Below are 17,340 nucleotides of genomic sequence, written 5' to 3' on the forward strand. Positions count from 1 at the left end.
TTTCGAAGAGACGGAAACCCACTCAAACACGGGGAGAACATGCAAACTCCACACAGAAGGGCCCCATGCCGGGTTTTTAACCTGTAACCCTCTTGCTGTGAGTCAACAGTGCAATTCTAAACCACACTTTTTTCAAAACACTTCAAGGATAGAATCTTCTGTGTTCACATGGAACACTCAAAGCCATTCAAAATGCTAAAACCATCCCCTCCGACTCCTCACATGGGCAAACACATGTTTACACAATTGTTCAATTGGCAAGGTGAGCAGGTGAGCTCTTGTGTTTTGGAGCAATGGATGTGACCTAGGAAAGAGAGGCATAGCAACAGAGAGGCAGACGTGGAGGAAGCAAGACCAAGGAAAGCCATAATCTCTGATGAGATTCTAACCACTCTGGTTGAACTTGGTCGAGGGAGGCTGGGCAGGTGTTACAACCAATCTGGAGCAGGTTCACAGTAGGTAAGGCAAGAAATCTACTCTTATTACAGTATTGTAGTACTGCATATCAATACAGTAGCCTACTGTAGTACAGTAAAGGGAAAGTATGTTTCATATAGATTAGAAACTACAATTTATTCCCACCAACACAGTATTTACAGTATTAACCAGGGAGAACATTGCCTGTGATGTTGATGAGGTGCTGTGCCCAGACTGACACAGAAAACAGGATGCAACCTAATTTTGTTTACTGTGTACAGTACATTTTTCTATTTATTCTGTATGTAAAACACTTTACACATCCAATTTTGTGTTTGTAGGGATGTGAACAGTATTTTGTTTATATCACAGTATCTTTGTGTTTCTATATTAGAGTATAAAAACGATCTATCTATCTATCTATCTATCTATCTATCTATCTATCTATCTATCTATCTATACACAATAGCTGTAACACTAAACATGCAAGAGTTTCTCGCGAGATGTTAACTTTCGGTATAGCGAGTCTCGCGATAATTTTCTGCAAATTTTTGCCAAATTTGGCACTTTGCGGGTTACCTTCTAGACACGACCGTTACGTTCTGAGACGCACGTAAATTCATTTTTTAACCGGAAGTCCCTCCACAGTGTTGCACCGTGTGAGAGCATGCAGACCAGCAGCTTGACTAGCGGTCAGTGAGTGCTGTCATTCAACCTCTGAGGACGGTAGCTGTTAGCTAGCAGTGCGAAGACATCCACCAGGATAACAACCGTCTGTGTAGTGTGAGGTAACTTAGTGTAACCTTACTGTCTCTGTGTCTCTCTCTGTCCCTGTCTGTCTCTCTGTCTCTGTGTCGTGTGCAACCATCCAGGCTAAGTTAAGTTAGCTCACTGAGCTAAGTTCAACTTCAGACAGCAGGCAGATAACGTTAGTCTGTCTCAGAGTTGATGTGTGCTATAATGTCATTAGTTTTCCTACACACCACCTTAACAGAGAGGCATGATATAACGTTAGTTCCTGTTATAAAGGTTATAAAGGTCATGCTCAGTCATTTTGAATAACTGTAGTTGATCATTGACTCATTGACATTGTTGTCTGCTATGTACCGTAACTGTTACTGTAGATCACCTGTCAGAGCAGCCTGCTACTCTTCAGCAGCTATAACGTTACATAACTCACTGCATCACTCACTATGTTGTATTTATCGCATTTGAATGCAACCACAAAACTAAAATCACATCCTGACGGGACTATAGTCCAAATAATGTTGGTATTATTATGATGTGCTCTGTTCCCTCCCCTCTCCCCTCTCTCTTTTCCGTGTGAGCTAAAGCACCATCAAGCACTATCTCCGTTTAGTCCTCTATTCTTGCCATTGCGGTACTTATGCTGGGCAACCAATAAGTAAGAATGAAGGTTCCCATTATGAGAAAGCAAAGCGCATCAGTATTTACACACGATACATAACATGTCACATGCTTTAATGTTTGACATTCTACTGTAGCCTACCACTTTGAACAGAGAAATGGTAAAGTCACATGTGCTGTCAGTAAGGATTGGAATAACAGTTCTAATGGATTCCTACTGAAAATGTCCCTGAGCTGTAGCCGTAGAAATGTGAACTCATTGTAACATTATTTAAACAGAAATTAGGGCAAGTCACCTCCAATGTCAATATGCGTAGTAATACAGATTCCCTTAATTTTAACCTTATTGTAATGTATTTAGTATGTCATTATGTGTTTAATTTAATATAAGTATAATGATGTAATATTAAAACACTTGGCACCTTAAGATAGGGAGCTTATGGCTGTGAGTTGACTGTATTAAATATATATATATATAGATATATATATATATATATGTGTGTGTGTGTGTGTGTGTGTGTGTGTGTACTGTATATATGTATACAATATACAGACATCACTGTCTTTAACAGGCTGTAGTGGGCTCGGTTTTAAAGCTAGAGTGAAGATATTGGTATCATATGAAGCTAGACGACCGTTATACATTGGTAAATAACACTCAGGCTAAATTTTGGTGAGGAAAAAACTGGTATGGCCATTTTTAAAGAGGGTCTCTTGACCTCTCAGCTCTCACTGTGAATGAAAATGGGTTCTATGGGTACCCACAACTTTTCCCTTTACATACATGCCCACTTTATGATAATCACATGCAGTTTTATGCATGCATTACAGGTGTGTTATTTTTGCCTATTCTGAAAATTGTGTATTTTAATTTTTCTGCATACAGAAATCTTTTAATATTATAAAGATCATTCATAATACACATATACAGATTCAAGCAATGCAACAGTTAAACTTATCAAACTCAGTTTGGGGTTTTTGGCCACTTCATAAATCCAGTATTTGTTTTCTTTTTAGCTCTGGTTGGGCCCACCGACCTTGACAAAAGTACCTCTTTAGCTGCTAGACACTTAATGTTTGCCACTGGTTTGCTTCAGATATGTGTGCTGGGCAGGTAGTGTACATTTGGCACGCAAGGACGTACAAGAGTCTGACTTCTTTCAGCTCTTATGCTACATTATGCTAGATAATGAAGTATTTTCTGTCTCTCTGTGTAGATGCCAGGTGCTGGTCCATGGGTGTGAGTCGACTGGATGTATTTTACAGAAGGCTGCTCCTCACCAAACTCTTCATTGGAGGATGGGGGAAGCCTGAAGACCTCAAGAGGTACAGAAAAAGAAATGAGAACGCAGCAGAATACAGCTAGAAATATCAGGATAGTGGATAAGCTTGTCATCACATACAATGGAGCAACCTCTTCTAACTCTTCCTGTAGGCTCTCCAGGGGCCGGTTTCACAAAGACATTTTAGTGGTCTGTCGTATTGGCCCATTCTAAATTTTGCGCATAGATTAGCCTAATGCAAGTTAGACTGTTTCACAAAAATAAAGAACACTAGCTGATGAAACTATTGAAAATAACTTGACAAAAAGAAATATAGCACTGCAGTCTCAGTAAATCATGTTAAAACTTGCCTCAATTACATCAACTTCAAGGTATTAGTTCACAACATATTTACAATTTCATTAACTGCATCTCCAACTTCAATTCATCTTGCTGAAGGTTTAGGACTTCAATTTCAAGCACCAATTTTCTTCCTTCAAGTTGGATTAGGGATGTTAATAATTAACCGACATGAAGAATTTTAACCGATTAACGCTATCGGTTAAACAGTTAAAATAAACATTAAAGATTAAATAAAAAGCTGAGCCAACAACATACAATGTTTAAAAAAGTCACGTTTCTGTAAATTGTAAACAATTACAAGTTGAACTGATACTCATATGTTCTCCCTCGACTGTGTTTTGCAGAATCTTTGAGTTCCGTAAGCTCATCGGAGACAGAGAGAGGTGCAGGTCTCTGGTGCCTAAGGACTATCCAGTTCACATAAACAAGGTACTCCATCTGTTCTCTCTTCATTGCTCGCTAGTATAACTTTTTTTTGTATTCTTTCCGATATATATGTGTGTTTGTGTCTTTGTGTCCAGACAGAGGAACACATTGACTGTCATATCCACGAAGGGTTCTTCATCTCTCCTCTGGAGCACTTGGTTCCTGGAATCCTGCCACCAGAGGCCGTCAAAGCCAGGTACAGAACATGATGTCGTCCTGTACTAAAGCCAATGCAGGGTATATGCAGGAAACCCCAAGTTAAATTAATACATTTTAAGACCTCGTCGCCACTTGGAGTTCTAACCGGTCACATCAGTGACGCACTTTAACTTACATTTACTACACATTGATTGTAAGACAGCACAACTAAACCGTCTTAGATTGTGTCAATGCAACGTAATTCAGATAAGTAGGAGAACAAAGCACAAGATAATGAACTGAGTGACTAACCCAATGCAATTTTTATTAGAGAAAATCAAAAATACATGAGAGTTAGAAAAATAATCTTGTTTCCTATAAAACACACACACACACACACACACACACTTTTTGTTATTAGGCTACTATATATTGATTCTTTTATTTGTATGATTGTGGGTAGGGACGACACAGAAATGGGCAACAGAGACGTGCTGTGTATGTCTCATAGCAGCTTTGTCGCTAGCACTGAGCATGTGGGACCGGAAAGCGTTGATCGCTATCAAGGCTACACTTATCGCCTTCTGACACACAGAGCAGTGCCCCCATAATTAAAGTCACAACCGATTAACTTCCTGTTTGTCATCTAATTTAGTAATTTGACTATTAGGGCTAGACGATATGGCCAAAATCTTCTATCCCAATATAGGTCATTTCATATGTTGATAACGATATAAATCGCAACATAGCATGTTTTCTGGTAATTCAATAAATAAGTAGTCTATATGAAATAACCACATGGTACTTTATATAATCCTGTGTGAATTAAATACTTGACATGGGAAAAGTACCGAGGATTTTCTCATTTTAATTACTTGAGTGCAAAATGAAGATGAACAGTTTTAAGTGAAATAGAGGAAAAAAATAAATAAATATAGCCTATAATCGCAATAGAAACAATATAGCAATATATTTTATATTGTTTTGACTATATATATCGTCATATTGCCCAGCCCTATTGACTAATTATATCAGCATTACAAGTTATCATTCAGTTATTATTTATTTTAATAAGTTTTGACTGGTGAAGCACTGATATCAACCAATAACACTGATGAGTACAGATACATGCCCTGAACAGTTACGTATTCCGGGCCTCAGCCATGGTTCAAACTCTTTTCATTTCCACATCAGCTAGGTAGTTTAACACCCAGGCATTAAGGGACCTTCACGTAACGTTGTGACATCTATTATATCTACAGTATATATTCTAACACTTTCCGCCAGTGGGTGGACGGTGGTGTGGGGGCGGAGGAAGGGACGGTCACAGGGCAGATTGGAGGAAATGTGGCATTACAGACCAGCAGCTTGGTAGATCACTATGGACTATCCAAGGGTTCATTATTAAATAAATAAATAAGACATGATGAAATAAATAATCATACAACAGATATAAAGCACCATGAAATGTTTAAATAATTCAATACATATTTGAAATACAGCTCCTTATGATAAAATGTTTTTTTCTCTTGCTTCTTTTCACAATAACAGAGTTTATTGCAGATAATTTGTTGTAATTCCTGCTGTTTTTATTTCCAAATGGACGTTTATTTATTTTCACAAAGTATGTGAAATAGTTATGTCTATGTTATTTCATAATGCTGCCTTTGTGTTTGTCCGTCAATCAAGATAAACGGGCAGAACCTTGTAAAATAACACATCAGATCTAGTGCAGTAAATGCATTGTGTGCATTGTTTCTGTTAAAATAACTATAAGAGCATAAACGATTAACTGCAGCATCATCTAGCTTTGCCTATTGAGTTTCACACAACCACAACATAGTGCACGTGTTGTTTCAGGTTCCAGTTCATAGTTCCTAAGAGGTGGCAGAAGAACAGACCAGTATGCATCCACCTGGCGGGGACTGGAGACCACGTAAGGCTCTAAACCTTTTAACCTCAGCAGCATAACCTGAACCTTTTAAAGTGTACATATACCACCAAGCAGAAGGTGATGGATATGATACGACCAGTGATGTTGCTGTTGAGGTCCTGATATTGGCCTTGTTTTCTCTTGTTAATGTTCTTCTTCATTAGCATGTGTTTTTATATGAATAATCAATTCATTATTAAAATGTAATATCTATCACTTTGAAAGCTTTTTTATAGCTACACTGAGGAACCAAGAAAGTGTTTAACAACAAGCTTGGTTTTGGGTACGTATGTGTTCACCAAGTGATCGTCTTCCTTCTTTGCTATGGGAAACTCTTTTAGAGCCGCCTCAGCTGGTATTATGATTTGGAGCTTAATACCTTGTAGCAGTAGAACCCCTGGACAGATTATTGTGATGTTAACTTGATCCACTTTCTCTGTACTTTCTGACTCATAAGTATTAATGACTTGTGTGTGTGCGTAGTTTTTCTGGCGTCGACGGACCCTGATGGCCAGGCCCATGGTTAAAGAGGCGGGAATGGCTTCACTGCTCCTGGAGAACCCGTATTATATCCTTCTGTTGTCTTTTCACATCTGCTTTCCTCTTTATATTTTTTTGTTAATTTCAAATAGTTTTATCCTTGATAAGCTATATCTTCTTTACACTGCTGTGCTTAACGCCCTTGTGTGTGTTGGTCTTAAAATGAGGTGTGGTCAGGCACACTGCTATCTTGAGGCAGCAGAAAGCGATTGAAATTGACCACCAAAAACTTGGTCTGAAGTCTGCGGCAGTACTTTCCTGCTATTTAAAGGGCGCATTATTCAGATAGTAAGATGCGTCTACACAGGCAGGTTCACAACACACGTATGCTCTGCTTGTCACACATACAGGGTCGCAGCAGCAGCTCTCCTCGTCCTCAGTTATATACAGCGTCGCCGTTAGAACAATGTTCACATAACATAGGCGGCAGGTGACAATTCAAAATATATGGGAATATATTAAAGTATAAGGCTCTCAGGCAGTTTGTATTGCTCAACCTGCAGCGAGCTCTCAACGCTCCTCTGGTCACTAGCGTGACCGACGTGACCAGAGAGATCACGGTGCACACACGCCTCTTTGGCATCCTCTCATTATCCCCCTGTGTGTGTGCGAGTGTAGACGTAGACAACTTCAGTTTCAGTTTGTGGGCCCTCTCTCCCTAAACGGCGGCGTTTTGAGGCTGATGGATCCGCGTGTTACACACCGCCTCCACAGCTGTGCCCTACTGCAAGCACGTGCGTAATGCATCTCTGGAGGATTACGCTCAGCTGTTTTATTTGGCATATTTCCCAAAGGTCACTCTGGCCATTGATAATTTCATCTGTCGGACAACTACACGAGACACCGGCAAAAAGAGGGCACATGCCGACTGACGTTAACTCTGCACCGAGCACTCTGCGCTGGGCGCCAAAATACCGCACAGACGAAGTCGAAGCCAATGTCAGGATCAGAAAAATACCAAACGGTCAGAGCACTGCTTGCTCTGGTTGTTGCGCTGTCACAAAATAGGTCCCCAAACCGTACAGATCCCATGATGGAACATTTCCTTTTGTCCCTCCCTGCCTAGTAAATACCTGTGTATGAAAGACATGTTTTATCTTCTTGTAATCTTTATCTGATGTATGCTGTCTGTGAACATTGTTTTATTCCTTGACTGACCTTTTACATGGCTATCGTAAACCCAAAGACCAACTGTAAGTTAACTCCCATTCACACCATAATGACTTGATTGATTGATTGATTGATTGATTGATCACCAATTTGGCAATTGGTTTTTAATTTCAGACCAAAGTAGATAAAAGCGAGCTTTCAGTTTTAAACATGAGAAGCATAATGAGACAAAGGATCTTCAGTTTGCATTTTATGGCTACATACGTTGATATCACGCTGACATTTGACTGTATTTGGATTCTTTTTGGAACATCTAGACTAAAATCGAAGAAACATGAGCAGTGTCCAGTTTGGAGGTATTAATTCAGTATGAAGTAAACGAGGACATTATTTGTGAGTATTTTAGGCGGTCCAGTCTAAAGAATGTGTCAGACCTGTTTGTGATGGGAGGGGCTTTGATCCTGGAGTCGACAGTGCTTCTGCACTGGCTGGAGAGAGAAGGTTACTGGCCTCTAGGAATGACGGGCATCTCCATGGGAGGATATGTGAGTCACCCAAACAGCACACGTTCTGTCACGTTCTTCATTAAAGTGCTTTTCACTTTGATTTCCTTTTATCAAACTTGTATATTCTACTAGTATTGCACTAAATATGTAGTCAACATGCATGTCATCCTGGAGACCCATAGTCACCAGCATCTTCCTTTAGATTTGAAAGTAAATATTTTACACGCAAGCCTGCATACAAATACAAGTGGGTCCAATATATGACCATATCCTACCCAAAGATCATATATATCATGAAGTCTTGTGTGTCTGTGTGTCCAGATGGCATCCCTGGCAGTGACCAACTGGCCGAAGCCCATCCCTCTGATTCCCTGTTTGTCCTGGTCCACTGCCTCTAGTGTCTTCACCACGGTAACATTCTTTCTACCTGAGGAGATAACTAGACTTCTGCACCTCCTCATGACTCTGTTTTCAGGCTTTAAAAAATCCAGCCCGTGACGGGAGACTTTGACCAATCACAGGTCATTTCAGAGAGAGAGAGCGTTCCTATCAGCTGTGCTCTGACTGGTGGGCGGTGCTTGGTATTTCCAGATCTCAACTGATCTCAACATGGCTAACGGGTCACAAACTTTCTCATTTTACAGCTAAACAGTACACTACAAGATGATTCTGAAAACATTTTAGGAGAGAAATAGGCATTGCAGTAACAGAATATTGATTCATATTCAATCAGCGCGGCCTATTTTGACCAGCTACAGTTTGCGAGTGATTGACAGCCAGCTCTCACAGACGGCAGCTGGACAGCAGACTCCAGATCAGCTCTAACTGGTTGTTTTCCTCCGGCCTTTGAAATCTTGCAGATGCCGTTAGGAGCACTGGAGGACACAGAGGAACATGATTTTCTTTTCAGATTACCTGTCTCATGCACCTACTGTCAGAATATAGTGACCGTCCAGTGTGTGACTCTTCTGATGTGTCGGGCCAGTCACCGACTGAGTCAGATTAAGAGAGTCAATAAGATTAAGAAAGTCTTTGACCAGAAGTCTGGCTTCACAGCATACATGTAAAATTACCAACAATTTAAAAAGCGATCATAATTTAACAGCCACAAAGTCTGCAATGTCCTGCATAAAAACCTTATTGAACTTGGGTGGACGGTACACCACCTCACACAGCGTGGGAAAAGGAGAGTTAGTCTCAAATAGCTGCAGCTCAAAGCTAGAGTACGTGTCAAATAAAGTCTGGCCACAGTGAAAAGGTGGATTTAAAAACAGACGCCAGCTCTCTACCCATGCCAGCGGTCCGAAGGGAACTGAGGAAATCACAGCCAGGAGGAAGAATTTCAGGAAATAAAGGGTGCACTCACCAGCATGAAGCCAGGTTTCCATTAGAAACATAAAATCCAACGTGCGAGAGGTGGAGAAGTTATTGAGCGAGAAAATCGTATTTGTTATGTAGATGATCTTTCTATCACTTATTGCCCCCCAGTAAGTTTGACCCTGTTTGTGTGTGTCTGTGTGTGTGTGTGTCTGTGTGTGTAGGGAGTGCTGAGTAAAGCCGTGAACTGGAAAGAGCTGGAGAAGCAGTATGCCATTAACTCGGTGTATAATAAGGAAATCATCAAGCTGTTGGAGTACTGTGGGGTATGTTCTCCTTTACCTTCTTTTTGAAGATCACTTATTCGTACTCTTATAGTGATTGAGAATATCTAGAATTAGTATAGAGTGTTTAGATTTCTCATCAGAGACAGAGCGGTACAGTTGGCTAGAAGTTAACAGTTTTGGTTTGATAAGGATATTAAAAATGCTAATGAGTTTGAATAAATCAGGAAACGATATGCACCGAAATGATATGACGGTTGATCACCAGAAAATGTATGGCTTATGACGAGAAGAATTACATATCAAGTAAACATTTGCTTTTTGTAGCTTCACATCAGCATACTTGCCTTTGTTTCATGTCAATATGAAATGACACTTGTTTGTCAAATAATCAGATCACCTTAGGCATCTTCAAGCTCGATTTAGCTCTGCTAAAATGTTATGAACATTTTTCATTATTTCGTATCAAATTGTTCTCCAGTTAGATTTGTCTCTTTCTCCAAGAAGCAGAGCAGCAACATGCTGGAGAACTAATCACCCCTTTACCAGACACATACACACATGAGCATTAATAAGTACATTTGTATCTGTCTTTTGGTCTGTGTTTCCACATTTATCAGGCTGATTCCTTTAAGATGGGTCCAGACTTTGCCAAGAATATGGATTCTTTAGAGCATCTGTTGGGCCTGTCTGGAGATCAGAACCCCAAAGCTGGAGGGGAAGCTGAGGCTGGGCGAGGCCTGTTGATTGGTGGAGTCCCTGAAGGGGGCGGGGCTAGCGTCGACCAATTGTTGTCATCAGTGAACAGCAGTGGGATGAGCTTGGACACTCTACCAAGGTAATCAATCTAAGTTATTGTGAATAAAGCTGGTGAATGTGTTATGTAGTTAGTTTAGTTTAGTTTTATTGTTTTTGTTTGTTCACCTGATTTTTGTTTTTTCTTTTCTTAGAAGCCTTCATGCAAACAACACACTGCCTGGGAAGAAGATGGATTTAGCCAAATGCTATCGTCCGTCATTACATAGAGAGTCTATAAGCTTCATGAAGGGAGTGATGGACGAATGCACACACATGGCCAACTTCTCTGGTAAGCTTTATGATGCAGACAGACGGATTTACAGGTCATGTTTCTGATTAGTACCGTAACATAAATAGGACGGAGGAAAGCAAATGTCAAAATACTGTTACAGGTCCTTTATCAAAAAAAACGAGCTTCAAACAGCTCTAAACAAATTTACTTAAGAAATGTATTGATTACTGTAGCTGCCGCCTGACAACGTCGATGTTCAGTGTTTTTACTCAACGGCGACGGGGCACAACACAGCCACGGCCACAGGCTGCTGCCAAATACAATCTATAATCATTTATTTATATATATATATATATATATATATATATATATATATACTATAGTAACATATACTATACTAACATATACTATACTAACATAAGGAATTTATTTATTTTTATTTATTTTTCTAATAAAATAAAAAAACAACAACTGGACATGATGCAACAGAAGGGAGAGCGGCCAAGCTAGGTCAAGTCTCAGCAATGCAACATATGGATCCCAATGCTAATTTTGACACTGATGAGGTTGTAAATGTATATTCATACGCATATGACGGACCACAGCCTTATAATCATGAGCCTGTTAAGTGTCCAAGAGACCAGGAACAGACCAGAATTAGAAGAAATAACCGATATCGGAAAGAAATTGAGTTGTTGTGTGAGGAGAACCAGTGACCGGCATTAGATATTGTTAGCTAATGCCGGTCATATCACAACATTGTTAAGTTTGTTATCGCATATCAGGCTCTAATAAAACTAGTATCGGTCATATAATAATGGCAGAAGTATTGATACTTATCCATAACAGAAACTAATGCACATTAGTTTAAGTATCAGCTTGTTTCAGTCGCATTGACTGAGAGAGAGAGAGAGAGGGATAAATAATCTATTACTCTGTTGAGTTCTTTCAATTATCCAATTTTCTATACCTTTAGAATTGTATAGAAGACCGTCCACAGTTGATAAAAAAACTTGATTGAACAAGTTTTGTAACTTGTTTTTCAAATGAAAGGTCACTGTTGAATATTACACCCAGGTCTCTGGCTGCACATTTGACATTTGTACATTTGACAACGGTGCTCAATATTGTGTTTTTATGTATGTTATGTCCCAGTCACAGCATGTATACAGAAATAAATGAGATGTGTCCTTCTCTCTGTCCTAGTCCCCGTAGACACCAGTCTCATTGTTGTGGTCCAAGCCAAAGAGGATGCCTACATCCCTCGTACGGGGGTCCTCAGTCTGCAAGAGATCTGGCCAGGATGTGAAGTCCGATATCTGAACGGAGGACACATCAGCGCATACCTGTTCAAACAGAACGTCTTCAGGTAAACTACTGAATCAAAGGATATCCAAAGATATGTGTGGTCAGGTATGAGGTGTGAGAGGTATACCTAGTTTAACAGTCTGTGAGTATTCAGCTACTGACACACTTTGTATTTGGCTCCCTTGTAGAATGACTTCCAGTACTGAAGTACTGATATTTACTCCTTTCTCTTCCCAGTAGCAACAAATCGTGTGTGATAGAGTATAGAGTTACATGACATGACATCAGTTATCATGAATATGAAGACTTTAGACTCACAAAATCTTTCAACTCGACTTTGACTACAACATCAGTGACTCGTGACTGCACTTGGACTTTAGCCTTTTGACTTGGAATGACATGACCTGATGAAAAGTTTTTTTTAAAAAGTCAATCACTTTGCAGAAGCAGGAGGAAAGTGTGCATTTATTAGAGTAGATTATCACATTCAGACATGAAAACACGCAGGCAGCTGGCCTCCTGTTTTCAGCCGGCATAGGGATGCACCGCTCCGACTTTTCCAGTCCTGATACCGATAGCAATACCTGGGCTTTTGGTATCGGTTGATACCGAGTACCTGTCCAATACCATTGTTTAATTAATAAGCTGCATGCCTCACTGTGTGGAAGTGACTGGGATCATTCTTTTATGTGTAAAGTAACATCAGGCTTGATTTGAATATTACTGAACTGTAATAAAATAATAAATCGTACACCAGCAACTTGGTAAAAAAAAAACTTCCAATTGTATATAGTAAATATATAGCAAATAAACAAAAAATTTAATTGAATAGATCGGCCCCCATTGTCACCGATACCCGATCCAGCTATTTGAGTCAGCATCGGCCCGATATCCGATTTGGTATCCATGTCGGTGCATCCCTAAGCCAGCACTGAAAGCTGCTTTTGCAGACTAAATGACAAACGTCCCCGGCGGCTGGTCTTATCAACTGTAGATAATTAACCTTAGATTACTTGCTAAAAGGCCAAAATTAAACTTTTGGCTGTAATCTGGTTAATGTGCTCTCTGCAAGATTGGGTCTGTACTACCAAACGAGTTCAACATACCCAGGGTATCTTCTCGTTATCTGGCTTCTCTAACCCTAACAAACGAGATCCCGCTAAGCGGTCCTACGACGCTGGTTATCAACTCGGTAAATCAACTCAGGGTTTCTCAGTCTGGCTGTGAGCATGTTCACATGAACAGGGCGGTGTTTGCATTATCTGACCAATCACAAGAAATCACCAAACATTGACCAACATCTGATTGGTCAGTAGGAGGTGGTTTTATTTGATCTCTTATCTGGAACATAAGCTGCTCAGGAGCAGGTTAGCTGTTCAGCATCAGTTACCATGACGATCTACTCCGGTAAGAAGTTATCCACCTTCGTAGAACGGAAAACCCTAAAGGGTTATCCCTGAAGTTACCTCGCTAACGCCAAATCCCCCTTCGTAGTACAGACCTCTGATGTCTGTACACACACCACCCTGTGACATCATTCTACTATCACAAGTAGACCGTGTTTTTTTGTAGTTAAGCAAGACCAACAGAGCAACGTGTCATTTCTAGAGAAACAATGTAGTTGCGTTAGATCATATAAATATTTTAATCTTATCACTTAAATAGTTCTCAATCAGGATCTCTGGTATTTAGAGCAGCTAGGCAGTATGAACAGATGTAAGAAGGCTACCTTCATTTACATGAATGGGAATGGAGAAGAACAAATTCAAACTTGTGGTCAAATCCCAAACTGTGTTTCACAATCTACAATCTTTTTCTACATGATCTTTGTGCCGTTGTTTTAGAATTGATCGCAAATCTGTTTTATTTCCAGACGGGCCATATACGACACATTCAACAGATTCTGCCTGAAGTATCCCAACCTACACTAGCCACGGCAGGCTGAAGCCCTTTCCTCCCTGTAACACAACCAGGATCAGTGGCTGGACGTTGGAGAAAACAATCCTTGTCCATAAAACAGAAAGTTCCCTTTCCAGTTTTTCACATGACCTACTTCTAGAAAGCAACTAAAACTGATAAAGTAATCAATAATGTTGTGGGATGTTCCTGCCTGTATATGGTTTTTAAACTAACACTCTAGTTTCACTTTGGTAAACTAGTGTTAATGGACTACAACCCTGTGTCAGTGCATCTTCTCCTGTTTTCACTGGTCCACACCACCACACTGGAAGTGTTTATCCTGATGTGACTGTGTTATTAATATTTCACCCAGAGACTCTGGATAGGACACACAGAACCAGCCTGTAATATTACACTGATATCATACGAGAACAAATATCAACTACTACAGAATAATAGATTACTATGGTAAATCATCAATTACAAGAAGAAAGACAGTTTCATGAGGGAGAAATAACTAATAAACAATTTTAACACATTTCATTGTTATACAAATAGAAATTGAATTTGTTATATTTATAATAAATATCCGATTTTCATGAATTAAAACCCTGTTTTTGATAATATTTATGTTTGCAGTTTTTTCTTGCGATAACAGTTCAATTTATTCAGTAATTATCTCTATATAGTTTTCATTGTTTGTGGCAGTGTGCCGTTATCACACGGGATACCTACACATTATGGACTTATAGGAAACATTAGCACAGCATGTCATTTGATCGGATTGATATCAGCCAACATCTCCTACTGCCACTACTTCACATTAAAAGTGTGACAGGCTGCAAACTTCCAACTCCTCAGCAATGCAATCATCTTTACTGTTCCCTGCTGGGTGTGGAAGGAGAACAGCATGAAACCAGATCCCGGTTGCCCGTGGCATGCTGGAAAAATGCCCATTTTTTTCAACTGTTTGTTTAGCTGCACTGTAAACAGATACACCATTTGCTCTTCTGTTGTATTTCTGACAAAGAAGCTGATCAACCAGTGTTTGCTGCCGTGTTAATTAAACCACACTTACCGTTACCACGGTAACTGCAGATGTTGCCAAATCAGCCAGGACAGAAATCTTGAAGATTCCAGTAAGTAAGCGCCCTTAGGAACTGTCATTTTTAAAGCAGTATTAATTGATTTTTTTAGGGGCACTAGGGAGCAGTGGAAGGACCTGTAAACATAAAATGACACATCAGCCAAACTTTAAGCTCTCTTTCCTCCAACTCCTTAGAAAAGTGTCTGGCTCTTTAACTGCTAGATGTTCAGCTTTTTTTCACAGCTACTCTGTGTCTGCTGTTTGCTGCTGAATATGTTGTGTACAGTTTATCAGTTTATCAGAGCTTTTTTCACTGAAAACTCTTGTGTCCTGTGGCTAGAGACGAGGTTGAAGAGAGCACGTTATTGGTCACAAATCCAAAACAATTAGCTGAAAGAGGCTAAAATCTCTGTAGAGCTGAGGGGAACTGCAGAGTTGGCGATAATAAGCAGCAACGCTTTTGACATTATACACAGTCCTTTTATTCATTGTAATGATAAAAAAAATATTTAGCGTAGTTTTTTTTCTCCATTTTGTTGATTGGATTTTGGATAGGTCACGTTGGATTTTTACATTTACACAGATACACAACAACTAGGTCACCACTCAAATGGCAAGACAACCGATACGTAAGTAAGTCAAACCACAAATGTACGACACACTTATGACATACACGATATGAATACCTGTCGATCTGGGATAGGGAACACCAATTCCCCAACATAAGTAAGAAAAAAAAAGGGGGGCCCCATGTCTTACTCAATTTGGTAGATGAACCCCTTACAGGATACCTTTTTTTCGTTTTTGACAAAGTGAAAAATGTCCCTAATGTGGAATGAGAGGAGGAGCAGGAGATTTCCATCAAACAAGTATTAAGTGTCTGGCTAAGGGAGTCACAAAAAGTCAGGGGGAGGGATTCCAAATATGTCTGTGAGAGCAGTGGATTGAACTGAGGATTTGATGGTTTGGGATATGGTGCTAAAACATTCAGACCAGTAATTATGTAAAGAAGGGCAAGACCAAAACATATGGGCATGGGTAGCAGGTGCCGACACCTGTTGCAGGTAAAAGGTCAATGTCAGCATAACTCCTAGAAAGCATGACCTTAGTTAAATGAGTTTGGTAATGGATTTTTTAACTGCGTCAGACCATGCCTAGCACAAATGGATGACCAGCGAACCCAACGTAGAATTGTATCCCATATTTCCTCATCTAAATTGCCCTCCCACAAAGTTCTGATGCTACGCAGCAAGGTGGTGGATGAGGGAATTTAAGTGGTGGATCATGAAATTAGCATCATGGACAAAACTGCAGATCTGTAAGAGGGGCTGTCCTAGACCAAAGAAATTCTTCGTTGACTAACATGATTTTGTCGAATGATTGTTTGGGTTTAATGAACAGATCTGTAAAACTAAGTTTCTCCACAAAGAATCATTCACTTTAAATCTTGTGTTTACCAGAGATGTGCTCATAAGTTTCTTAGAGATAAATCATTCAGCATGAAAAAAGCATTAAAAAAAATTACGAAACCACTTGTAGCAGACGGGGGAAAGGAGAGAAAGAGTAGAGAATAGCCCTTTTTCACCATGACAGGAAAAGAAGGTGAGAAGATAAATGAAACACACCTGTGAGCTGGGGGAAGGGGAAACTAACTAAAGCAGCATGGAGGAGAAGAGAGAGGAGTGAGAGTGGTGAAAGGAGGAGATCCTTTGAAGTTAAATTCAGTTTCTTGACATCTTTGCTCTTGAATGAAAACAGTGGCATACAGTATATAAAAAGTAAACTGAGCAGCAAGTGAGCTAAGGACTGGATGGATTCTATAAACTTTCTTGGACAACAAGGCTCTGCTGGAGGAGGTGGATGACTGGATGGAATCTTGTTAATCTTGGACCAGCAACTGTGGTCGTCTCCTTGCCTTTTGTTGGGCCATCAAGATAAGTCTCCTTTACTGAAACTCTCCAGGCTTCTCCTTCTTTGTCTCTTTTCTTTTCTTCCCTTGATTTTAGTAAAGCTATGTTAAACTGATACAATATGGAATTGCAGAATGAAATATAGTTGTAGCCCCCTCCATGCTACACACACTTATAAACAGATATTATATTAAAATATTTAAATTAGAATAGAATATAAACAATGAAATTGAAATAACTAAATATTTACAATGAATGAATGTATGTGTGTATATATATATATATATATATATATATATATATATATATATATATATATATATATATATTAGGGCCTAATATTATTAATACAAAATATAAATCAATAAATACATTCCAACATATTATTATAGGTTAAGCTACCCAGCAGTATATAAAGGAATTAAAATGATTCCACCATTAC

At 39.5% G+C, this 17,340-nt stretch overlaps 1 protein-coding gene across 3 annotated transcripts; it reads left to right on the forward strand.

The window, feature by feature from the left end:
* Positions 1-439: 439 nt before the first annotated feature.
* abhd18 (abhydrolase domain containing 18) lies at positions 440-14,525 on the forward strand. 3 transcript variants are annotated; one of them, XM_037780217.1, is made up of 14 exons: positions 440-464; positions 3,003-3,111; positions 3,755-3,839; positions 3,932-4,032; positions 5,835-5,910; positions 6,391-6,475; positions 7,613-7,640; positions 7,964-8,102; positions 8,385-8,474; positions 9,605-9,706; positions 10,285-10,502; positions 10,615-10,751; positions 11,901-12,063; positions 13,876-14,525. In XM_037780217.1, exons 2-14 carry the CDS (start codon positions 3,020-3,022, stop codon positions 13,931-13,933), a joined length of 1,374 nt encoding a protein of 457 aa, XP_037636145.1. In that variant the 5' UTR covers positions 440-464; positions 3,003-3,019; the 3' UTR covers positions 13,934-14,525. The 3 variants fall into 3 exon arrangements, with proteins under 3 accessions (XP_037636145.1, XP_037636143.1, XP_037636142.1); XM_037780215.1 differs by lacking the exon at positions 440-464 and adding an exon at positions 1,041-1,200; XM_037780214.1 differs by lacking the exon at positions 440-464 and adding an exon at positions 1,042-1,205.
* Positions 14,526-17,340: the final 2,815 nt, after the last annotated feature.

This window comes from Sebastes umbrosus, chromosome 9 (assembly GCF_015220745.1).
Source record: "Sebastes umbrosus isolate fSebUmb1 chromosome 9, fSebUmb1.pri, whole genome shotgun sequence".
Classification (NCBI taxonomy): domain Eukaryota; kingdom Metazoa; phylum Chordata; class Actinopteri; order Perciformes; family Sebastidae; genus Sebastes; species Sebastes umbrosus.